Source organism: Dendrobates tinctorius, unplaced genomic scaffold (genome assembly GCF_039654945.1).
Source record: "Dendrobates tinctorius isolate UK_male_01 unplaced genomic scaffold, ASM3965494v1 ptg000175l, whole genome shotgun sequence".
NCBI classification, from domain to species: domain Eukaryota; kingdom Metazoa; phylum Chordata; class Amphibia; order Anura; family Dendrobatidae; genus Dendrobates; species Dendrobates tinctorius.
The window spans coordinates 163,212-188,692 of NW_027361842.1; the positions used below are offsets into that span (position 1 = coordinate 163,212).

Genomic DNA, 25,481 nt, shown 5'->3' on the forward strand with positions numbered 1-25,481 from the left:
CGTATTATAACCAAAGAAGCCAAGCGGTTCGACGAGGTTAGCTGCCCTTTACCGCACCCAAGACGCTATCTTTACACTGCAAGTCAGCAGGAAGGCGCGGAAGACACCTGGACATCTTGCGGGTTTCCTGTTTTTGTGTAATGGAGTAAAAAGAAAAACACCAATAAAGAAACATACAAAAAATCCTGAAAAACTGCGCTGTCAAACGTGGGGAAAAAGCACTTGAGAAATGTAAAAAATACACATAGAAAGCTGTGTAAAGATTGGTTGTTATAAGTAAAGGCCGTTTTACTTTCGGGCCACTAGATGACGCTGTGACTTTGCATAGCACTGATGCTCCCTGTATTTTAGCACTACACCAGAGTCGCTCACACTGTCCAGCTCATCTGCCTTCACTACGGCTGTCTACTACTGCCTCTGTATCCAGCAGGCGAGTCAGACGTTTCCCACCACGTCTACATCACCGTTCTGAGTCAGTGCATGTATTGAATAGAGTGCTTCCCTCTGGTGGTCACGTGTGGAACACGCCTCTGTTTCTAGGACGCTTATCGCTGTGCCACACAAAAGATGGCGGTTACGTACGGACGCGCTTTTCCTGGTTGCGTCATCTTCAACGTAGGCTTTCCTGTACCCACTACCCAGGCTCCGGTCCGCGGCTGGGGAAGATGGCGGCGTCCAAGGTGAAGCAGGACATGCCCCCTCCCGGGGGTTACGGTCCGGTGGATTATAAGAGGAACCTTCCCCGTCGTGGTTTCAGCGGTGGGTGTCTGGGGGATAGAGAGCCAGGTTATCCTGCAATGCTGGTAAATGCTTCCTCTATGGAAAGTATCTGTCTACCCATGACAGTAAGCCTGCATGGGACTCCATGGTCCTGCTCTAATTAGGGGAGCTCTATGGGAGTCCGAGGGCTGTAATAATTTGGGGTGGTTCTACAGGATCCACTGTAATTGGGGACGGGTGTGCACACTCTGCGGAATGCTCTGCGGATTAGCCTGCGGTTTATCACCTCTACAATGGAGGAGATGGCAAACCGCAGCGGAATCCGCAGAAAGAATTGACATGTCAATTCTTTCTCTGGATTATGATACAGGAAAGATGTATATCTTTGTACCGTGTTAGCCAGTAGATAGAAAAATATTCAGGATTGAGAGTCCTACTACTTCCAACTACTGAGGACTCTCAATCCTGAATATTTTTCTCTGGATTAGAAACCGCAGCAAATCCGCACCGTGTGCACTGCAGTTTCCATTTCCCATAGGCTATTATGGTACTGTACAGGACCAAAACCGCTGCGGATCCACAGCAGAATCCGCAGCGTGTGCACACACCCTTAGGGAACAATCACGGTGGTGCTCGGACTCCCATAGAAGCCCCCCTTCCAATTACAGCAGCAACGTTCTTACTCCCATACAGTACCCCTCCAATTACCGCTGCGCTCGTTCTCCCGTACGGCGCCCCACCAGTTACCGCTGCGCTCGTTCTCCCGTACGGCGCCCCGCCAGTTACCGCTGCGCTCGTTCTCCCGTACGGCGCCCCGCCAGTTACCGCTGCGCTCGTTCTCCCGTACGGCGCCCCGCCAGTTACCGCTGCGCTCGTTCTCCCGTTCGGCGCCCCGCCAGTTACCGCTGCGCTCGTTCTCCCGTACGGCGCCCCGCCAGTTACCGCTGCGCTCGTTCTCCCGTACGGCGCCCCGCCAGTTACCGCTGCGCTCGTTCTCCCGTACGGCGCCCCGCCAGTTACCGCTGCGCTCGTTCTCCCGTACGGCGCCCCGCCAGTTACCGTTGCGCTCGTTCTCCCGTACGGCGCCCCGCCAGTTACCGCTGCGCTCGTTCTCCCGTACGGCGCCCCGCCAGTTACCGCTGCGCTCGTTCTCCCGTACGGCGCCCCGCCAGTTACCGCTGCGCTCGGGCCCCCGTACGGCGCCCCGCCAGTTACCGCTGCGCTCGGGCCCCCGTACGGCGCCCCTCCAGTTACCGCTGCGCTCGGGGCCCCCGTACGGCGCCCCTCCAGTTACCGCTGCGCTCGGGGCCCCCGTACGGCGCCCCTCCAGTTACCGCTGCGCTCGGGCCCCCGTACGGCGCCCCTCCAGTTACCGCTGCGCTCGGGCCCCCGTACGGCGCCCCTCCAGTTACCGCTGCGCTCGGGCCCCCGTACGGCGCCCCTCCAGTTACCGCTGCGCTCGGGCCCCCGTACGGCGCCCCTCCAGTTACCGCTGCGCTCGGGCCCCCGTACGGCGCCCCTCCAGTTACCGCTGCGCTCGGGCTCTCGTGTAGAGCGCCCCTCCAATTACCGCTGCACTCGGGCACCTTTAGAACGCTCCTCCCCAATTACAGTGGCATGTAGGGGGGGGGGAGAGGCTCCATGGACAGTATGTGTGTGTATACACACACACATATATACACTCACTGGCCACTTTATTAGGTACACCTGTCCAACTGTGTGTTAAGACTTAATTTCTAATCAGCCAATCACATGGCGGCAACTCAGTGCATTTAGGCATGTAGACATGGTCAAGACAATCTCCTGCAGTTCAAACCGAGCATCAGTATGGGGAAGAAAGGTGATTTGAGTGCCTTTGAACGTGGCATGATTGTTGGTGCCAGAAGGGCTGGTCTGAGAATTTCAGAAACTGCTGATCTACTGGGATTTTCACGCACAACCATCTCTAGGGTTTACAGAGAATGGTCCGAAAAAGAAAAAAAATCCAGTGAGCGGCAGTTCTGTGGCCGGAAATGCCATGTTGATGCCAGAGGTCAGAGGAGAATGGGCAGACTGGTTCGAGCTGATAGAAAGGCAACAGTGACTCAAATTGCCACCCGTTACAACCAAGGTAGGCAGAAGAGCATCTCTGAACGCACAGTGCGTCGAACTTTGAGGCAGATGGGCTACAGCAGCAGAAGACCACACTGGGTACCACTCCTCTCAGCTAAGAACAGGAAACTGAGGCTACAATTTGCACAAGCTCATCGAAATTGGACAGTAGAAGATTGGAAAAACGTTGCCTGGTCTGATGAGTCTCGATTTCTGCTGCGACATTCGGATGGTAGGGTCAGAATTTGGCGTAAACAACATGAAAGCATGGATCCATCCTGCCTTGTATCAACGGTTCAGGCTGGTGGTGGTGGTGTCATGGTGTGGGGAATTTTTTCTGGGCACTCTTTGGGCCCCTTGGTACCAATTGAGCATCGTTGCAACGCCACAGCCTACCTGAGTATTGTTGCTGACCATGTCCATCCCTTTATGACCACAATGTACCCAACATCTGATGGCTACTTTCAGCAGGATAATGCGCCATGTCATAAAGCTCGAATCATCTCAGATTGGTTTCTTGAACATGACAATGAGTTTACTGTACTCAAATGGCCTCCTCAGTCACCAGATCTCAATCCAATAGAGCATCTTTGGGATGTGGTGGAACGGGAGATTCGCATCAGGGATGTGCAGCCGACAAATCTGCGCCAACTGTGTGATGCCATCATGTCAATATGGTCCAAAATCTCTGAGGAATACTTCCAGCACCTTGTTGAATCTCTGCCATGAAGAATTGAGGCAGTTCTGAAGGCAAAAGGGGGTCCAACCCCTTACTAGCATGGTGTACCTAATAAAGTGGCCAGTGAGTGTATATAGTTCTGTGTGTATATATGTATATCTATATAATCTCGGTGCATGTGTAAAAGTTCTAGGCAGTTGTGAAAGCTTCCAAGAATTGAAGTGTTCCTAGTTTATCACCTACCAAAATGCAAATTAAGTGAAAAGAGACAAAATCAAATCAATCTTTTGTGTATTCACATTTTTCCTTCAAAACTGCATCGATTCTTTTAGGTACACTTGTACAGAGTTTTTGAAGGTACTCGACAGGGAGGTTGCTCCAGACATCTTGGAGAACTAGCAGCAAGTCTTCTCTAGATGTTGGATTGTGCTTATCCTTCTGTATCTTCATGAAATCTCACACAGACTCGATGGTGAGATCAGGGCTCTGTTCAGGCCATATCATCAATTCTAGGAGTCCTTGCCTGTTCTTTACGGTGAAGATAATTATTAATGACACTGTTATGTTTGGGATCCTATTGCCGAATAAATCTGGAGCTAATCAGATGCCACTCTGATATTACACGATAAATAAGTATCTGCGTGTGTTTCTTAGCATTGAGGACATCATTAATCCTGATCCAAACCCCAACTCCAATTGTTTGAAATTCAGCTGCATAACTTGCAAGAAGCCTCCACCATGCCTCACTGTTGCCTGCAGACGCTCATTATTGTACCACTCTCCAGTCCGCAAGTGAACAAAACTGCGTTCTGTTACAGCCTAATATTCCAAATCAGTCCCAGTTCTTATGTTTTTTTGTCCATGGTTGAGACACTTGGCCTTGTTTCTGTGTGGAAAGTATGGTTTTTGGACAGTCTTCTTTCATGGAGACTTTCTGGCCAGACTTCTAACTGTAGATGATTGTAGATGGGTCCCGCTGGTTGCTGGCACTTTTCAGCATATGGCATTGCTGGACATCTTCCAATTTTGAAGGGAAGGAAGCATGATGTGTATTTACTCTGCTGCACTGTTTCCTTGGCCAGCTACTGCATCTACGGTCCTCAGTCTTGCCCTTTTCTTGTTGTTTCTTCAATAGAGCATGAACAGCACATATTGAACCCACAGTCTGCTCAGTCTTGCTATGGTGTGTGACTTGTGACATATAACAGAGTTTCTCTGTTCCTCACCCAGTTTTACGCCTCCTACACAGCTGTTTCTGTTTCAGTTAATGGCTGTGTTACAAACTACATACGAAAATGATTATCATTTGTTTGATACAGGTAGTTACTCATACGCCTGACAATAATCGTACAAATCCCTGATACCTGTGGAAGTGTACCTAGAAAAATTGATGCTTTATGAAGGCAAGGAGGGGGGGGGGGGTCACACCAAATAATGATTTGGTGTCTGCTTTGTTCATTCACTTTGCACTTAACTAATAAAAATAAACTACCATTTCTATTTTTAGAGCTCCTCGGCATATAACTATATTTATGCAGTGGCCAGATGCTATAGCATAGTGGATAGGATTTCTAGAAATCCCATGTCCACTATGCATGCATGTGCGCCTGCGGATCACCCACGGACACTGACATGCGGCGCGTCTTTCAAGACCACAGCATATCAATTTAAAGCAATATCAATTGTCAATTTATTCAATAGAATGTGAACATATGCAGATTTACCTGCGTTCAGTAGAAGGCAGCGCTTTGGACGCAGCGAATATGCCATGTGTCCAAAGCACTGCTAGTTCCGGATCGTGGGCACCCGGCCTTATTGAACAGCAGAGACTTATGCTCATTCATACCTAAACAAGAGCCCATATCAATTCTGGGAAAAAAGGAGTGTCTATATTCATACATAGAATAGGGCCGCACGGTAGCTCAGTGGTTAGCACTGCAGCCTTGCAGCACTGAGGTCCTAGGTTCAAATCCAAGGACATCATCTGCAAGGAGTTTGTATGTTCTCTCCATGTTTCTGTGGGTTCCCTCCGGTTTCTCCCACATTCCAAAGACATACTGATAGAAAACGCAGATTGGGAGCCCCATCAGGGACAGTGCTGATAATATATGTAAAGCACTGTGGAATTAATGGTGCTATATAAGCGAGTAAAATAAATAATGTATCAGTATGGATATAGACACTCCTTTTTAGCCAGACTTGATCTGGGCTTTTGTTTCGGTATCTAATGCGCGGAATGTGACCTGGTCAAGGTCTTCTGGACTAATATATATACTCACTGCTGCTCATTCATGTACATTTTAATAATCCGTATATATGCGCATAACTGCCAGATGGTAGCCGCAAGAGCACACTTCTGACCCCAGTTTGGAGAATGGCGGCCTATGGCGACATTGCTGTATAATTCCAGAAAAGCGCCCCACATACATTCTAGACTAAGTGTGCACCTAGTGCCTAACTTATGCTTCCAATTCACCAATCCTGACAGCACCATGGAGGTTGTCCTTCTTATCCTCACTGGGACAGGAAACAACGAGAGGTTAAAAGGACCCTCCCGTATCCACTTATCAGTATTGTTTCCTGTCCCAGTGAGGATAAGCAGGACAACCTCCATGGTGCTGTCAGGATGGATTCCTGGAAATACAGTTAAAGGGAATCTGTCACCCCTTTTTAGAGATATCATATAATGATATCATTCAATGGTGTGTCACATAAGGATTCTCTTAGTACTTTTGCTTCCCCCTGACCCCGCACCTTTCATGCATAAATACCTTTTATAAAGCGGTTCAGATGTATGTAAACTGCCGCTGTCCGGTCCGATGGGTGGGGCTTATTCAACTGCTCCCCCCTCCCTGTCTTGCTCTACGCACTTCTTCTTGTGTAGAGCAAGACAGGGAGGGGGGAGCAGTTGAATAAGCTCCGCCCATTGGACCGGACCGTGGCAATTTACATACATCTGAACCGATATAAAAAAGGTATTTATGCATGAAAGGTGCGGGGTCAGGGGGATTGCACAGAATTTCCAGAGTGACTGGTTCCTTATTAGAATCTGTGGTAATGAAAGTGACTTATCTTCTTGTCCTTTGTTACAGGGTACACCATGTTCGCTGCTGGGATCGGTGTGATGCTGTTTGGTTACTGGAGAATTGGCATGTGGAACAGAGAGAGAAGGTGTCATAATGTTGTGGCATATATTAAAATTGTGAAGGAAAAAACTAAAAAAAAAAATTAAATCACTCCTTTCCCCAGTAAAGGAAAAAATAAAAATTTGGTATTACCATGTTCTGTAAGTCTATTAACCTCTTAACGATTGCCGATACACCTTTTAACGGCGGCAGTTAAAGGTATTTATTCCTCAGCGCTGCTTTTTAACGGCGCTGAGAAATAAGGTTATAGCGCCCCCCCAGCGTTGGAAAATCTCCAGAGTCTCGGGTACCAGGGGTAGCTGAGACCCCGGAGGACATGATTCGGGTCGGTTTTTACTGTCCCCAGTGTTGCGATTGCCGTTATTCACTAAATAACAAAAAAAGGTCAGATTTCCCATTTATTTCTCTCTACTCTGATATGATCTAGCACATCAGGAGGAGAGAAATGGGGGGGCCCCCCGGTACCTCCGATATCCCCTGGCCTTCGGCATCTTCCAGGAAGAAAATGGCGTGCGCATGCGCACTGCGCCCTGAGATCTGCCGGCCACCACACGGCAACAATAGGAGATTTCTCCTAGTGGTTCATTTTGATCACTGTGATAGACCCTATTACAGTGATCAAAATAAAAAAAATAGTAAATCAAATTCCTCTTTATCACCACCTTAGTTAGGTAAAAATAATAAAATAAAAAGTATTTCCATTTTTGCTTTACGGCTGTGGCTAATGTTAGGGTTGTGTTGTTGGGTCAGGGTTGGGATTAGGGTCGGGCTTAGGGCTGTGTTAGGGTTGGAGTTAGTATTGGGGGGGGTCTCCAAACATGACATGGTGCCCACCATTTTTTCCATCCAATTTTGGGTTCAAAAAGTCAAACGATGCTCCCTCCCATCTGAGCCCTACCATGCGCCCAAACAGTGGCTTTCCCCCACATATCGAGAAATTGCACAACAAATTTTGGGGTCCACTTTCTCTTGTTACCGTTGAGAAAATAAAAAAAAATTGCTTCTAGAGTAAATTTTGTTGTGAAAAAAGTACATGCTAAGACTCGTTGGTGATGCCGCATAGATGTTGCACCTTAGTCTCTTTTTGTGACACTCTGCCATACTTATGATTGTAGCTATCTGTCCATTTTTAATATGTTTTGTGATGAACAATAAAATTGTGGTGATTTTATTTGAGGATTTAGACTCCCTTTTTTCTGCATGTGTTCAAGAATTGTAAATATTGGCATGATCATTAAGTACAAAATTGGCTGTGTCACTAAAGGTTAATTCCATACTATAACCCTTAACTGTAATCAAAATACCTTGATTGCATTGTTTTGGTCCTAATCTCCTTAAAAAAAAAAAAAATGCAGTATGCAACCAAAGCATCATGTGGACGCGAAATTGGCATTAATAAAAACTGCAGCTCGCGTCACAAAAAGCAAGCCCTCATTCAGGTCTGTCAACAGAACAATTAAAGGGGGAACCTGTCACCACTCTTTGGGCTTACCAGCTAAAAAATGCGCCGGCATACGCAGTTTATGTCCCAGAAGTATTTCGTGGCCATGCGCACTACTGATTTTTGGCTTTGCCTTCAGTTGGGCAAAGCATACTGCGCACGTGCGAGGTCATATTTCAGTGCGCACACGCAAAATATGTACGCAATCTGCGATCTTCACAGCGAAGAATGCGTACAGCAAGTTGAGGAGGGGTGGAGTGATGGAACAGAGGCAACACCTATTGGACCGGTCCAAACAGAGTAACATACAGCGCAGGACAAATAAAAAAAGGTTTTTATGGGTGATACATGAGGAAGTCAGGGGGTTTCAGAGCTAGTTGGGAATGCATAGCTGACACTCAATGAAATGATATTTTTACCTGGTAGGCCTCAAAAGTGGTGACAGGTTCCCTTTAAAATATTAGTTCTTGGAAAATGGGATGACACAAAGCAAAACTTTATTTTTTCCATCCATGCCTATTCGTTATTGTAATTCCATGGCTGTGGTGGACAATAATATTTCTAGGTCATTTTTTTACATCACAATGAACCTTGTGGAAATTTATTTTTTTTTTTTTTGCCCATTCATCCCACTTGGAATTTTTTTCCCCATTTTTCAGTTTAATACACAGAAAAATGGCTTGTCATTCAAAACTACAACTCGTTTCACAGAAAAACATACATATGGTGATTGAAAAATAAAAATGGTATGGCTCTTGGAAGAAGGGGACATACAAACTAATGTACCTTTTAATACGGACAATACTTCTTTGTTTGCATCTAGATCTATAATGTTGAATGTTTTGAATTTCCAGCTTGTTTACTTATATTTCACATCTTAAAAGAATAGTATTGTCACTTACTAAAGATAACGTTCTTAAGGTCCCCATTATTTTACAGACGGCTACTTATTGAAGACTTAGAGACCCGTTTGGCATTGCTACCCCTCTTGCAGGCAGAGACAGATCGAAGGTAACAAGATTATTTCTTTATATTTCTTGTACAATTCTGCCTGGCTGCCTGAGTGATCTGTTTGTTCTGGAGTTTGCTAAAACATGTACAGTTTGTGCTGCCTGTTTATTTTCACATGTAAAATACACAATTTTCCATTCTACATGACGGCACCACGAGAGAGGATCCGCCCAGCGAGGAAAGGAAACCTTCAAAATAAAAGGAGCGGCTCCTCTCTCCGCATCAGTTGGTTTCCTGTCCTCGATGGGGAACCCTCAAGATGAAAACCTCAAGAAGAAAGAAGAGGATGCCTGGGTCGGGTGATTAATGGCAGGCACCCGTCACCAGGTACCGGTAGTCGCCTCGGGGGCCATATATTCCTATGCCCCCCTGAGCGAGTGCATGGCCACAGCCTGTGAGGCAAATTGCCCGGGTGAAGTTGGATGCCTTGGAGACCACATGCGGTGTACCCTCCCAGATGCTGATATACCCCGTATAAAGTCCACGGACGCCACTTTCTGTGCTCCCTCCCTGTCGACATACAGTGGCCATGTAGCCCGTGTTGCACATCGGTGCCTGGGCAGAAGTAATTCCTTGTAGGCCACATATGTGTACCCTCCCTGTTGAGGCCAGACACCAGACCCTGTGGGATGTGAGCCCTGGAATAAAGTCCGAGTACCTGTTAGCAGTGGTGGCCAGGGTGACGTCCATAGTTCTCCAGGTGACAGCCGGTCGGCAACCGCAGGGCTCCAGAGAACGCAGGTTAGAGGGGGCAGGTGTCATGGCAGCTGATGGTGTGGGAACGCCGCAACAGGCCCGGGCGCGCACCGGAAGGGGAGCCAGGTACGCGCTGCTGAGGGGGACACTCGTGCACAGGACGAACAGGACTCGCGCTCTGGAAGCGCGCATGACGGGCCCGTAGGTGTGAGTAGGCTCCGGGTACGCCCACCTAACGGTGCGCGTACCGGAAGTAGATGTGGGAGAACCAGAAGTGGAGCGCGACACCCGGGAGGCAGCAGCAGGGAGAGCGAGCACAAGAACAAGCGGCCACATGGCAGGGCGTGCACACCGGAAGTGGTCACCGGGTGCGCGTTTGCATTCATTTTCAGGACACGTACACCCGAGGGGGCGCAGGCACTGATGGAGAGCGCGCACCGGATGTGGTTGCCAGGTGCGTGCATAGGCTAGCTGTAGTGCGCAGGCGTGGGGGCATAACCAGGATGCACAAGCGGCCGGCAGGTGCAGGATCAACCAGGTGTGCCAATTAATTAGAAAAAAAAAAGGGGAATGCTACTATTTAAAGGCAATAAGAAGTGCTGGCAGGCGTCACCACACCATTATTGGGTTGGATGTGCCTGCTCTCCTCACAAGACAGCAGCTAAGCAGTTTATAGGATGGAGAGCCCTTCACCAGAGCACTTACAACCGCACCAGGAGGCGAAGGAGATGCGATCGTCACCGCAAAAATGAGGGGTCCCTAGTCTCTTTGGGAGACAGTGAGAAGACCAGTCAGCCTCCAGATCCGGTACCCGTTCTGTGAAGCGTCCGAGTGGTGAGTGAGCTTTCGAGAAAGTCCAGCACTCTAATGTCTGTTCTCTTTCTCCCTCGTCTCCTCTCTCCCCTCTTTTTACATACATTGGCGGGTTGGAGTATAGGAGATCCCTAAGAAGAGTAGGGAAAAATCTAAAAATAAATGTCCTTTATGCAATAGCCCCCTAGGAACATCCTGGAATAAAAGATTGTGCCAGGTTTGTATTAACAAGACAGTAGCGGAGGAGACACCCTCATTCTCTGACAGTCTAAGATCCCTAATTCAAACAGAGGTTTGCAAATCAGTGAGGGCATTACAATCAACGGATACAGATAGCAAAACTAGAGAGAGATCCAGCCCCTCAGTGGTCTCTCAGGAGGACTCCACAGGGTCAGAGGAGGACTCTGATAAATCCCGCTATTCGGATAGTAGTTCTGACGAGGAAGACTCATTCCCAGTAGAAGCTACAGATAAGCTTATAAAGGCAATCCGATCTACTATGGGACTGGTAGATGAGCAAGCAAAAAGAGACTGCTTAGGAACTTATGTTTAGCGGGTTGCAAAAGAAAAAACGTAGAGCCTTCCCTATCAATGAACAGCTGGAAGGACTCCTAAAGAGGGAATGGGAAAAGTCAGAGAAGAAATCCCAGAAAATCAATTCCCTGAAAAGGAGGTACCCCTTTGAGGAAGAGGCATCCTCATCCTGGGATAGAGCTCCAAAGATTGATGTAGCGAATTCAAAAGTCGCCAGAAAATCCTCCCTACCCTTTGAGGATTTGGGTTCTCTAAAAGAACCTCTGGACTGAAAGACAGACAATTGTCTTAAAACAGCCTGGGAGGCCTCGGCTGGGGCACTAAGGCCCGCCATCGCGGCCTCTTGTGTGGCTAGGTCCCTAAAATTATGGGTTGACAACCTGGAGGATCAGCTAGAGCAAGGAGTCACCAGGGAGTCTATTCTGGAAGCATTGCCGGCCATCAGAACAGTGGCAGTCTTTCTCGCTGAGACTTCAACAGATTCAGCCAGGCTAGCAGCAAAATCAGCAGCCTTAACCAATGTAGGATGCCGTGCAGTATGGCTCAAATGCTGGCCGTGGGACACACAGGCAAAGAAGAAACTCTGCTCTCTGCCATGTGAGGGAAATTTCCTGTTTGGGCCGGCATTGGATGACGTACTGGAGAAAGCCGGCGACAAAAAGAATTTCCCAAAACAGCCATTTCAGGCCATTCGGCGCTTCTTTCAGAAGGGCCGAAAATTCAGAAGACAGCAGTACAGGGATCGAGACAGAAACAACTCTGACAAGCGATCCAGAGGTGGGAGAGGCTTCTATTTCGGCAAGCCCTCCAAAGACGCCAAAAAACCCTCTGTGTCGGTCCTTCTCAGGTGGGGGTGAAGGCTCTCTCGCTTCCTCCCAGCCTGGGAGAGAATCTCATCCTGCACCTGGATCTCACAAATTGTAGGGTCGGGTCTGGAATTAAGATTCCACCACTGGCTGCCACGAAGATACATGCAGACTCGAGTGCAGTCATCTCAAGAAAAACAAAGTCTGGAAGGGGAAGTATTATCACTTCTATAAAAACATGTCCTGGAAGAAATTCCGGAAAAGGAAGGTTTTTACTCCCCCCTATTTCTCATAAAAAGGCCAGACAATTCCTGCAGGCCGATTATAAATTTGAAAGGCCTCAACAAATATCTGATAGTCCCATCATTCAAGATAGAAACGATAAGGTCGGCGGTGAAGCTCCTCTTTTCTCGGTGCTACATGGCAGTCCTGGACCCCAAGGATGCTTACTATCATGTCCCGATCCAGCAACAAGACCGCAAATATCTGAGTGGCGGTCCAGATAAGGTCTCAGTGGATTCACTTTCAATACAGGGCTCTGCCCTTTGGAGTAGCAATAGCCCCCCTTGTCTTCACAAAATTAATTGCAGAGGTCACAGCGCATCTCGGAAAAAGACACTCTGGTGATACCATATCTGGACGACTTCTTGATCGTGGGAAGAAATTTCTCTCACTGTCAAGAACAAGTCAAAATAGTGATGGAGACACTATAGACCCTGGGTTGGCAGCTGAACCTCAAAAAATCCATGCTGAAACCAGCAATGATCCAGAATTTTCTTAGGCTTAACAGTGGACTCGGTGGTACAGGAGTGTCGCCTCCCAGAGGAGAAAGAAGAGAAGATAAAAAATCTAATCAGGGCAACATTAAAAAAAACAGAAATGACTCTGAGAAGGGCCATGTCAGTGTTGGGGTCCCTAACTTCCTGCATACCAGCGGTAAAATGGGCCCAGTTCCACACAAGAAAACTTCAGTGGTGTGTGCTACAAAACGACCTGAGGGTTCAGGGGCAGCTGGAGCAGAAGCTCACCCTCCTGGACCCTGTACTCCAGTCACTCAGGTGGTGGTTACAGATAGAGTCCTCTCCAAGAGGAGTACCCTGGACATACACAGCCTCCAAAGTAGTCACAACGGACGCCAGTCCTTGGGGGTGGGGAGCCCACCTAGACACACTATAGCTCCAGGATCCCTGGGCCCAGGAGGAAAGAAATCTATCCTCAAATGATTGGGAACTACTAGCGATCGAAAGGGCGCTGGAAGGATTGATGACACACCTAAGATGACATCATGTGAGAGTCCTATCGGACAACCGAACAGCGGTCGCATATGTGAACCACCAGGGGGGCACCCGTTCTCAGTCCCTGATGCAAATAGCAAAAAGGATCATGACTCTGGCAGAACACCAGTTCCTTTCATTATCGGCCCTGCATATCCGAGGCGTAGACAACCTGAAGGCAGACTTTCTGAGCAGGAACCACTTAAGGCAAGGAGAATGGTGCCTAAAAGAGTCTATTTTTCAACGGATTGTGCATATGTGGGGGAAACCCATCATAGAGCTCTTCGCCTCAAAAACCAACAGGAAGGTTCAAAAATTCTGCTCCCTAAGTCCGGCAGACAGGCCATTGGCAGTAGACGCCTTCAGGATAAAGTGGACACCAGGTCTCCTGTACGCCTTCCCTCCAAAATGCCTCATTCCAGCAGTTCTGAGGAAGATCAGGGAGGACCAAGCCAGAATAATTATGATGGCTCCCTTTTGGCCGAAAAGACCATGGTTCTACTGGCTGAGAGTGATGTCGGTGACGGACACATGGGTGCTCCCAGAGGACCACGACCTTCTAACACAGGGTCCCTTCAATCACCCTCCAAAGTCCAGGCTGCATTTGACAGCCTGAAATTTGAAAGGTCACTGTTAGAGAAAAAAGGTTTCTCAGCGGGGTTAGTATCCACCTTACTCAGTAGCAGAAAACCAGTGACTATAAAAATTTATGGAAGGATATGGAAATTTTTTTTTTTTATCTACCTCAGGCCCAGTACGGGAAGGGGAAGTCCCGATAGGGGCAGTACTGGAGTTTATTCAGAAGGGTTTAGAGTTGGGGTTAGCTGTCAGCACCCTCAAAGTACACGTCTTACCCCTGGCAGCCTTATTCAACTGCGACCTGGCAAACAATAGATGGGTGGCCAGGTTTATCCGGGCCTGTACTAGAGCTTACTCTGACCCGTCCCCTACTCCTCCCTGAGATCTAAATTTAGTCCTATCATCTCTGACAGAAAGTCCGTTTGAATTGCTAAACAAAACGTCAGAAAAAGTGTTGACTAGAGTTGAGCGATACCAGCCGATACTTGAAAATATCGGATCGGAATGGATCGGCCGATCTTAAAAAAAAAAAGTATCGGTATCGCCGATTCCGATACTGGGAACCAATGCAAGTCAATGGGGCCAAAATATCGGAATTAAAAAAAAACCTTTCTTTCCTTGTAGGTTAATTCTACATGAAGAAAAACAACTAAGAATAATGTAGAATGTATTGTGGGAGGTGGAGGAGACATTAAAGCCATAGAGGTTTAGCCCAATCAAATGGAATAGCAGGAATTAAACTTTTTTTTTAAAGATGTTAGGAGTTACAAAGATATTGACTATGTTAGCCTCATTTATATTTTGCCAGACATGTATGTCTTCTTCTTTCTTCTTTCTTCTTCTTCTACTTCCTTTTTTTACATTCTTCTTCTTCTTCTTCCTTTTTTTACATTCTTCTTCTTCTTCTACTTCCTTTTTTTACATTCTTCTTCTTCTTCTTCTACTTCCTTTTTTTACATTCTTCTTCTTATTCCTTTTTTTACATTCTTCTTCTTCTTCTTCTTCTTCTTCTTCTTCTTCTACTTCCTTTTTTTACATTCTTCTTCTTCTTCTTCTTCTTCTTCTTCTTCTTCTTCTTCTTCTTCTTCTTCTTCTTCTTCTTCTTCTTCTTCTTCTTCTTCTTCTTCTTCTTCTTCTTCTTCTTCTTCTTCCTTTTCTTACCTTCTTCTTCTTCTTCCTTTTCTTACCTTCTTCTTCTTCTTCCTTTTCTTACCTTCTTCTTCTTCTTCTTCTTCTTCCTTTTCTTACCTTCTTCTTCTTCTTCCTTTTCTTACCTTCTTCTTCTTCTTCTTCTTCTTCCTTTTCTTACCTTCTTCTTCTTCCTTTTCTTACCTTCTTCTTCTTCTTCCTTTTCTTACCTTCTTCTTCTTCTTCTTCTTCTTCTTCTTCTTCTTCTTCTTCTTCTTCTTCTTCTTCTTCTTCTTCTTCTTCTTCTTCCTTTTCTTACCTTCTTCTTCTTCTTCTTCTTCTTCTTCTTCCTTTTCTTACCTTCTTCTTCTTCTTCTTCTTCTTCTTCTTCTTCTTCCTTTTCTTACCTTCTTCTTCTTCTTCTTCTTCTTCTTCTTCCTTTTCTTACCTTCTTCTTCTTCTTCTTCTTCTTCTTCTTCCTTTTCTTACCTTCTTCTTCTTCTTCCTTTTCTTACCTTCTTCTTCTTCTTCCTTTTCTTACCTTCTTCTTCTTCTTCCTTTTCTTACCTTCTTCTTCTTCTTCCTTTTCTTACCTTCTTCTTCTTCTTCCTTTTCTTACCTTCTTCTTCTTCTTCCTTTTCTTACCTTCTTCTTCTTCTTCCTTTTCTTACCTTCTTCTTCTTCTTCTTCTTCTTCTTCTTCTTCTTCTTCTTCTTCTTCTTCCTTTTCTTACCTTCTTCTTCTTCTTCCTTTTCTTACCTTCTTCTTCTTCTTCCTTTTCTTACCTTCTTCTTCTTCTTCCTTTTCTTACCTTCTTCTTCTTCTTCTTCTTCTTCTTCTTCTTCTTCTTCTTCTTCCTTTTCTTACCTTCTTCTTCTTCTTCCTTTTCTTACCTTCTTCTTCTTCTTCCTTTTCTTACCTTCTTCTTCTTCTTCCTTTTCTTACCTTCTTCTTCATCTTCATCTTCATCTTCTTCTTCTATTATTATTCTACATATTCAGCTTCTTCATCTTCTTCCTATTCTTCTTCATCATATTCTTGTTTGTGTCAGGCATTCCTGTAGTTGTTATCTAGAAAAGTTAGAAGTTTACACCTTCCGTTCTGCCTGTCACAAAAGATTTACAACAGGATTTGTCCGCGTTCAGTTTGGCCTGCAGCAGCAGGCCTTTTCCAGGGGCACCACGAGGAGGAACGGACTCACCCCCATACACTGCTTAGTCGTCTTCTGCTTATAAATAAGATAATATCATTTGCTCAGAGTATTAGTCTTATGCTTAATGTTCTTCTGCTTTGTTTTTTTTTATGCTTCTTTGTCTTCTCTCTCTTGTTGTTCTGCATCTTGGTGGTTGTCTTCCTGTTCTTTGTCCTCTTGAACCAGCTGACGGTACTGGCACCCGGAGGGGCAGCAGAAGGAACAAGAGCCAATGGCACTACCGAGGACCAGCTGACGGTGCTGGAACCCGGTTACTAAGCAGGAGGTACCTGTGCTACAAAGCACTACCAAGGACCAGCAGACGTTGCCGGAACTCGGATACCGAGATGGAGGCACCTAGGCCAAAGGCTCTGACGAGAACCAGCTGACGGTGCTGGAACCCGGAGGGGTAGCATAAGCTGCAAGAGCAAATGGAAATAGCGAGGACCAGCTGACAGTGCTGGCACCCGGAGGGGCAGCAGAAGGAATAAGAGCCAATGGCACAACCGAGGACCAGCTGACGGTGCTGGAACCCGGTTACTAAGCAGGAGGTACCTGTGCTACAAAGCACTACCAAGGACCAGCAGACGTTGCCGGAACTCGGATACCGAGATGGAGGCACCTAGGCCAAAGGCTCTGATGAGAACCAGCTGACGGTGCTGGAACCCGGAGGGGTATCAGAAGTTACCCCTGAAAAGCAAAGTTGGCATGCCGCAAGCTGGCCGCAGTTACCGAATCACACAGTCCTACAGGGGGTGCTTGTCCTACTGGCACTATGGAACAAACCTTTCTTACCAGAACCCGCAGTCCACATAGGAAGCACCTAAACTGCTGGCACCCTAGCCTCGGCTAACCCAACCGCAACACGACATGGCAACTTGGGGTGGCAAACTGACATTGACACTTCCCGGAAACAGCAGGCAGGGCTGGAACCAAGGTGGGCAGGAGGGAGTACCCGTGCCAAAGTCAGTTATGAGCAACAACTGGCGATGTTGGAGCCCAGGACAAGCACTTAGCAGGCTGAGGCCTGATGTGCTGTCAATTGGGAGGCAGCAGGACAGATTGCCATCAAAACAGCAGGGGAACAGCTGACGTTACTGAACCCCACAAACACAGGAGCTAGTGTTTTACTCTGTGAAGACGGCACTTCCGAGCAACAACTGGCTGTGTTGAAGCCCAGGGACAAGCACGGAGCAGGCTGAGGCTGCATTGAAGAAATTTTAAGATCGGTTGTAGACTACTAATTTGAACCAAGCTCCACTTAGGCCTGTGGCTTCACTGATTTTCGTATTTCCCCTGTCCTCCAACCCCGCCAGTTACAGCTCCGAAGTGGCGTCTGCACAATCCACACTTGTTCCTGTGTTACAGGTGTTCAGTCCGGTCAGTTAATCCCCTGATGTGTGTCCGGCAATGTCGCCTGCTCTGTCCACACTCCCATAATGGGAATGTGGACAGAGCAGGCGACATTGCCGGACACACATCAGGGGATTAACTGACCGGACTGAACACCTGTAACACAGGAACAAGTGTGGATTGTGCAGACGCCACTTCGGAGCTGTAACTGGCAGGGTTGGAGGACAGGGGAAATACGAGAGACAGTGGAGCCACAGGCCTAATTGGAGCACGGTTAAAAATCAGTAGTGGTACGACTGTGTAGGCAGCAGGAGACTTTGCCATCCACACAGCAGGGGATCAGCTGACATTACTGAACCCCACTGAGACACGGGAGCAAGTATCTCTTTCCGTGTGGACGGCACTTCCGAACTACAACTGGCTGTGTTGAAGCCCAGGAAATAGGAGGGTGTAGGCAGAGGCCTACTGTATTTTGAATGAGGTGACAGCAGGAGAGACTGCCATCCACACAGCAGGGGATCAGCTGACATTACTGAACCCCACTGAGACACGGGAGCAAGTATCTCTTTCCGTGTGGACGGCACTTCCGAACTACAACTGGCTGTGTTGAAGCCCAGGAAATAGGAGGCTGTAGGCAGAGGCCTACTGTATTTTGAATGAGGTGACAGCAGGAGAGACTGCCATCCACACAGCAGGGGATCAGCTGACGTTACTGAACCCCACTGAGACACGGGAGCAAGTATCTCTTTCCGTGTGGACGGCACTTCCGAACTACAACTGGCTGTGTTGAAGCCCAGGAAATAGGAGGCTGTAGGCAGAGGCCTACTGTATTTTGAATGAGGTGACAGCAGGAGAGACTGCCATCCACACAGCAGGGGATCAGCTGACGTTACTGAACCCCACTGAGACACGGGAGCAAGTATCTCTTTCCGTGTGGACGGCACTTCCGAACTACAACTGGCTGTGTTGAAGCCCAGGAAATAGGAGGGTGTAGGCAGAGGCCTACTGTATTTTGAATGAGTTTACAGCAGGAGAGACTGCCATCCACACAGCAGGGGATCAGCTGACGTTACTGAACCCCACTGAGACACGGGAGCAAGTATCTCTTTCCGTGTGGACGGCACTTCCGAACTACAACTGGCTGTGTTGAAGCCCAGGAAATAGGAGGGTGTAGGCAGAGGCCTACTGTATTTTGAATGAGTTTACAGCAGGAGAGACTGCCATCCACACAGCAGGGGATCAGCTGACGTTACTGAACCCCACTGAGACACGGGAGCAAGTATCTCTTTCCGTGTGGACGGCACTTCCGAACTACAACTGGCTGTGTTGAAGCCCAGGAAATAGGAGGGTGTAGGCAGAGGCCTACTGTATTTTGAATGAGTTTACAGCAGGAGAGACTGCCATCCACACAGCAGGGGATCAGCTGACGTTACTGAACCCCACTGAGACACGGGAGCAAGTATCTCTTTCCGTGTGGACGGCACTTCCGAACTACAACTGGCTGTGTTGAAGCCCAGAAAATAGGAGGGTGTAGGCAGAGGCCTACTGTATTTTGAATGAGGTGACCGCAGGAGCGACTGCCATCCACACAGCAGGGGATCAGCTGACGTTACTGAACCCCACTGAGACACGGGAGCAAGTATCTCTTTCCGTGTGGACGGCACTTCCGAACTACAACTGGCTGTGTTGAAGCCCAGGAAATAGGAGGGTGTAGGCAGAGGCCTACTGTATTTTGAATGAGTTTACAGCAGGAGAGACTGCCATCCACACAGCAGGGGATCAGCTGACGTTACTGAACCCCACTGAGACACGGGAGCAAGTATCTCTTTCCGTGTGGACGGCACTTCCGAACTACAACTGGCTGTGTTGAAGCCCAGGAAATAGGAGGGTGTAGGCAGAGGCCTACTGTATTTTGAATGAGTTTACAGCAGGAGAGACTGCCATCCACACAGCAGGGGATCAGCTGACGTTACTGAACCCCACTGAGACACGGGAGCAAGTATCTCTTTCCGTGTGGACGGCACTTCCGAACTACAACTGGCTGTGTTGAAGCCCAGGAAATAGGAGGGTGTAGGCAGAGGCCTACTGTCTTTGTAATGCGGAGACAGCAGGAGAGACTGCCATCTCCACAGCAGGGGATCAGCTGGCAATGATGAACCCCACTAACACTTGAACGAATGTGTTTGGCTCTGTGGAGACGACACTTCTGAACACCAACTGACGCTGTTGGAGCCCAGGATTAGGCGAGGAGCAGGCTGTGGCCTACTGGATTTTGGCAGGTGAAGGCAGCAGGAGACTTGCCATCTCCACAGCAGGGGAACAGCTGGCAGTGCTGAACCCCACTAACACTCTAACGAAGGTGTTTGGCTCTGTGGAGACGACACTTCTGAACACCAACTGACGCTGTTGGAGCCCAGGAATAGGCGAGGAGCAGGCTGTGGCCTACTGGATTTTGGCAGGTGAAGGCAGCAGGAGACTTGCCATCTCCACAGCAGGGGAACAGCTGGCAGTGCTGAACCCCACTAACACTCTAACGAAGGTGTTTGGCTCTGTGGAGACGACACTTCTGAACACCAACTGACGCTGTTGGAGCCCAGGAATAGGCGAGGAGCAGGCTGTGGCCTACTGGATTTTGGCAGGTGAAGGCAGCAGGAGACTTGCCATCTCCACAGCAGGGGAACAGCTGGCAGTGCTGAACCCCACTAACACTCTAACGAAGGTGTTTGGCTCTGTGGAGACGACACTTCTGAACACCAACTGACGCTGTTGGAGCCCAGGAATAGGCGAGGAGCAGGCTGTGGCCTACTGGATTTTGGCAGGTGAAGGCAGCAGGAGACTTGCCATCTCCACAGCAGGGGAACAGCTGGCAGTGCTGAACCCCACTAACACTCTAACGAAGGTGTTTGGCTCTGTGGAGACGACACTTCTGAACACCAACTGACGCTGTTGGAGCCCAGGATTAGGCGAGGAGCAGGCTGTGGCCTACTGGATTTTGGCAGGTGAAGGCAGCAGGAGACTTGCCATCTCCACAGCAGGGGAACAGCTGGCAGTGCTGAACCCCACTAACACTCTAACGAAGGTGTTTGGCTCTGTGGAGACGACACTTCTGAACACCAACTGAAGCTGTTGGAGCCCAGGATTACGCATGCCGCATGCAGAGGCCAATGGGCAGCGGTTTTTATGGAGGTTGTGGACTACTACTGATTCTAACCATGCTCCACTTAGGCCTCTGGCTCCACTGTCTCTACTATTTACCCTGGCCTCCAACCCCGCCAGCTACATCTCTGAAGTGGCGTCAGCACAATCTACACTTGTTCCTGTGTTACTGGTGCTCAGTCCCGTCAGTTGATCCCCTGATGTTTGTCCGGCAAGTTCGCCAGCTCTGTCCTCATTCCCACTACTGGTTATGGGAATGTGGACAGAGCAGGAGACCTTGCCGGACACACATCAGGGGATAAACTGATGGGACTGAGCCACAGGAACAAGTGTAGATTGTGCTGACGCCACTTCAGAGATGTAGATGGCGGGGTTGGAGGTCAGGGGAAATAGTAGAGACAGTGGAGCCAGAGACCTAAGTTGGGCACGGTTAAAAATCAGTAGTGGTTTGAATGTTGATGGAGCTGGTGACTTTGCCGTCCACACAGCAGGGGATCAGCTGGCATTACTGAACCCCACTAACACAGGAGCTAGTGTGTTTCTCTGTGCAGACGACACATCTGAGCGACAACTGGCTGTGTTGAAGCAAAGGGATTATAGTTCAGGTGGTAGAAAAATGAACACACCAGCAGACCTGGATACAGTTGCCAACCACTAATTTAGTCTGTAAGAGGAATGGCAAAGTCTTTGGAGATCCAGGCCTTGTTCATTTTCAGAAAAGTCAGCCGGTCAACATTATCGGAAGATAGTCGCGTGCGACGGTCTGTTAGTACACCACCTGCGGCACTAAAGACACGTTCCGATAATACACTGGCAGCAGGGCAAGCCAGCACCTCCAATGCATACTGGCTAAGCTCTGGCCATGTATCCAGCTTAGAGACCCAAAACTTGAAGGGGGAAGAGCCATCTGGGAGTACAGCGACAGGGCAAGACATGTAGTCTGACACCATCTGACGGAAGCGTTGCCTCCTGCTGACTCGAGGCGTCGCTGATGGTGTAGACAATTGTGGTGGACACACAAAACTTTGCCACATTTGGGCCATAGTGGTCTTGCCTTGTGCTGCGGCGCTGCCTCTGCTCCCTCTTTGTGCAGAGTTTCCTCCACTGCCTCGACGCACAGAGCTGCTTTGTAAAGCACTAGCAACAATGCTGTCGGGTGGAATGGAAAACATTATGGACTGCACCAGTGACTCTTCGTACTCCCGCATTTTACGCTCCCGGTTCAACGTTGGTATGAGCCTTTGTACGCTGTCCCGGTAGCGAGGATCTAGGAGGGTGTACACCCAATAATCAGCCGAGACGAGAATGTGGGCGATGCGGCGGTCGTTTCTCAGGCACTGCAGCATGAAATCAACCATGTGCTGCAGACTCCCAACTGCCAAAGAACCGCTGTCCCCTGTTTGAGGCGTGACCTCGGCCTGCTCTGCATCACCCCACCCTCGCTGTACATACTGAGTAGAGGTTTGTGTACCTCCCTCTTCTGGAGAGATGTCTTCCTCCTCCATCGACTCCTCCTCATCCTCCTCACAAAGTGTCCCCTGCCTAGGCCTTTGTGAGGAAACACGTAGCGCAGACTGTCCAGAAGCAGATGGCATTTGGGACTCCTCATCCTCCACCTCTTCTGAAACCTCATCCCTTAGTGCTTGCAGTGTTTGTTGAAGCAGGCAGATAAGTGGGACAGTCATGCTGACTAGTGCATCATCTGCACTCGCCATCCGCGTGGATTCATCGAAGGCACGCAAAACGAGGCAGATGTCCTTCATAGAGGCCCACTCAATGGTGCTGAAGTGTGAACGGCGCACAGTGCGACTTGTTTGCGCCTGATGCAGCTGGTACTCCATGACTGCTGCCTGCTGCTCACACAACCGCTCCAACATATGTAACGTTGAATTCCACCGGGTGGGTAGGTCACATATGATGCGATGTTCCGGAAGGCCAAATCGTCGCTGCAGAGCAGCGAGGCGCGATCTTGCCGTGCTGGAACGTCGCAAGTGAGCGCACTCTATGCGGACCTTGTGCAACAGTGCAGCAAGATCCGGATAGTCCCTCAGAAAGCTCTGCACGACCAAGTTAAGAACATGTGCCAGACATGGGATGTGTGTGAGGTTGCCTAGGCCAAGAGCTGCCACCAGATCTCGGCCATTGTCACACACTACCAAGCCCGGCTGGAGATTCGCTGGCCCAAACCACACATCGCTCTCCAGCTTGATAGCATTCCAGAGCTCCTGCGCTGTGTGGCTTCGATTCCCCAAAGAAATTAATTTGAGTACAGCCTGTTGACGTTTGGCCACGGCTGTGCTCATATCGGTCGTAACAGGCTCCTGCTCTGCTGTTTCTGAGGAACTTGAGTAGGAGGAGGAGTCTATGTGTACAGACTGGAGTCCTGCAATCCGTGGCGTTGGAAGAACACGTACAGCGCCACTCTCCAGATCCGTACCCGGCTCCACAACATTGACCCAGTGGGCAGTGAGGGAAAGGTATCGTCCCTGTCCATGGTTACTGGTCCACGCATCGGTGGTCAGGTGGACCTTGCTACTAACGGCGTTTAGTAGCGCATGTTTTATTTTGCCCTCAACATGTTTCTGCAGGGCAGGGACGGCTCGCCTGCTGAAATAAAAGCGGCTGGGCACGTTGTATTGGGGGACTGCCAATGCCATTAAGTCCCGGAAGGTGTCAGTGTCCACCAGCCTGAATGACAGCATTTCAACTGCCAGAAGTTTGGCAATGCCAGCATTCAGAGACTGTGCTCGGGGATGGTTTGCCGAGTAAGGGCGCCTTTTATCCCATGCCTGTGCTACCGATGGCTGTGATGGATGGGAACGTGCTGCTATGGGTGTAATCTGACAGGGTCTCCGGACAACAGTGGCAGAGGTTCTTCCTTGGCGATCCTGTGAGGAAGCCGAACCAGCAGTGTGTGAGCTGGAGGAAGAGGGCCCAACACGAACTGAAGAGGTGGTAGGTGGTGCTGTACGTTGGCCTACGTACTCAGGGTGTCTCTGCAACTCCAACTCGTGCTTGGTGCGCACATGTTTCCACATATTTGTGGTATTGAGGTTGCTGACATTTCTCCCTCTTTTGACTCTCTGATGACACAGCTTGCATTTGACAAAGCAAATGTCATCTGCAACTGTGTCAAAAAAGGACCACGCACTGCAACTCTTGTGAGCGCCCGGTTTGCCTTTGGAAGGAGGAATGCTCCTAACGGGTGCCGAAGTGGAGGGTACAGGCAACCAAGTCTTCCCCCTCCCTCTGCCTCCTGTTTTGGCCGGTAGGGGAATCTCTTCCTCCGAGCTGCTCCCACCACCTTCCTGTTGCTCACGCCATGATGGGTCAAGGACCTCATCATCTTCCCTCCCCTCTTCAAACAGCTGCTTCTCCGGGGTTGTCTCGCCAGCACCGTACGCACCAGAAAGTGGCAACTGAGTCTCGTCATCATCTGATGCGTACTGAGGTGTGCTGACCATAGGCACTGGCCCACTCGCCTCTTCAGATTCAGAGGGACAAAGAAGTTGCGCATCACTGCATACTCCCTCTTCTTCACATTCAGGAATGCTGCTTGGCTGGCCCCCTCTTTCCAAGCCAACAGATTCCGAGAACAGAAGTAGAGACTGTGATGGCTCCTGTCCATGTCTCTCTGACTGCCTGGGCACTTTGGCAGGTGGTGAAGAGACAGATGGTTGCTCTTCGGTGCTCTGACCCTGAGAGGATGCGGAAGTAATTGAAGTCGATGCGTTAGCTGCCATCCATCCGACAACGGCTTCAATTTGTTCCTCCCGCAGCAGTGGGGTACGTTGAGGTCCTACAAAGCTGCGCATAAAGGACTGTTGCCTGCTAAAACTGGGGGATGCTGATCCACTGGTGCCCGCAGCAGGCCCAGAATCCCCACGTCCTCTACCTGTAGAATCCCCACGTCCTCTCCCTGCAGAATCCCCACGTCCTCTCCCTGCTGAAACTCCACGCCCACGCCCACGCGCCTTACTCCCTGCCTTCTTCATCTTGCAAGACTGCTTAAGATAGGCAAAAAAGTACAAAGGGGGGCCTTAGTGTGCTTATTCCTGAACAGCTGGTTACAGGTACAAGAAACACTAATTTTATGAAGTGTGTGTGTGTGTGGACTAGACTTTAATAGGAGCTGATGTGGCCTACACAAGTTCAAAATGTAGTGTTTGGTGAACTTTTTTTGTGGTTTCTTTGTTGGAAACAAACTCAAAGTATGTGAACAAAGAATTGAAACTGATAGTATCACCAACTTTTTGGAGCTATTACAATGCAGGCAGGTAACCTACAATGCAAAAGATGAGGCTCCAAAAAAATTGGGTAATACTAATCTGGCTGCGCCGGCAGGGCACAAGCCAGAAAAAAAGGCTCCTCTATCTACTCCTATATAGTGTTTGCAACCAACCAATGTTGATGGATACGGATGGATGCACACTAATAGGAGAAGAAAAAATGAGCTGCACTCAAAGACAAATATGTGTGAGGCAGTGACGCACGTTGAGCGTCCTACAACCAGACGTAGCTGCAGGACACTCTACTCAGCGTGAGCTGCACTCACACACAGTCAGAGGCCTCTCAGACAGCCGTCAACAGTGCAGCTAAGTGGGCACTGGCACTGACAGGCTGCAGAAAGGCTCCGCTGTGTACTCCTTTATAGTGTTTGCAACCACCGTAGATGGAGACGGATGGATGCACACTAATAGAAGAAAAAATGAGCTGCACTCAAATAAAAATGTGTGAGGCACTGACGCACGCTGAGCGTCCTACAGCCAGACGTAGCTGCAGGACACACTACTCAGCGTGAGCTGCACTCACACACAGTCAGAGACCTCTCAGACAGCCGTGAACAGTGCAGCAAAGTGGAC

The 25,481-nt window shown here is 48.9% G+C and overlaps 1 protein-coding gene across 1 annotated transcript in view; it reads left to right on the plus strand.

Moving 5' to 3' along the window:
* The first annotated feature begins 595 nt into the window (after positions 1-595).
* The window catches only part of NDUFA13 (NADH:ubiquinone oxidoreductase subunit A13), a 74,532-nt gene continuing 49,646 nt past the window's right edge, over positions 596-25,481 (plus strand). The window contains exons 1-3 of the mRNA XM_073551325.1: positions 596-759; positions 6,583-6,661; positions 9,017-9,088. Of these exons, the coding sequence (XP_073407426.1) occupies positions 666-759; positions 6,583-6,661; positions 9,017-9,088 (245 nt within the window). The 5' untranslated portion in view covers positions 596-665. The remainder of the gene's footprint in view (positions 760-6,582; positions 6,662-9,016; positions 9,089-25,481) is intronic.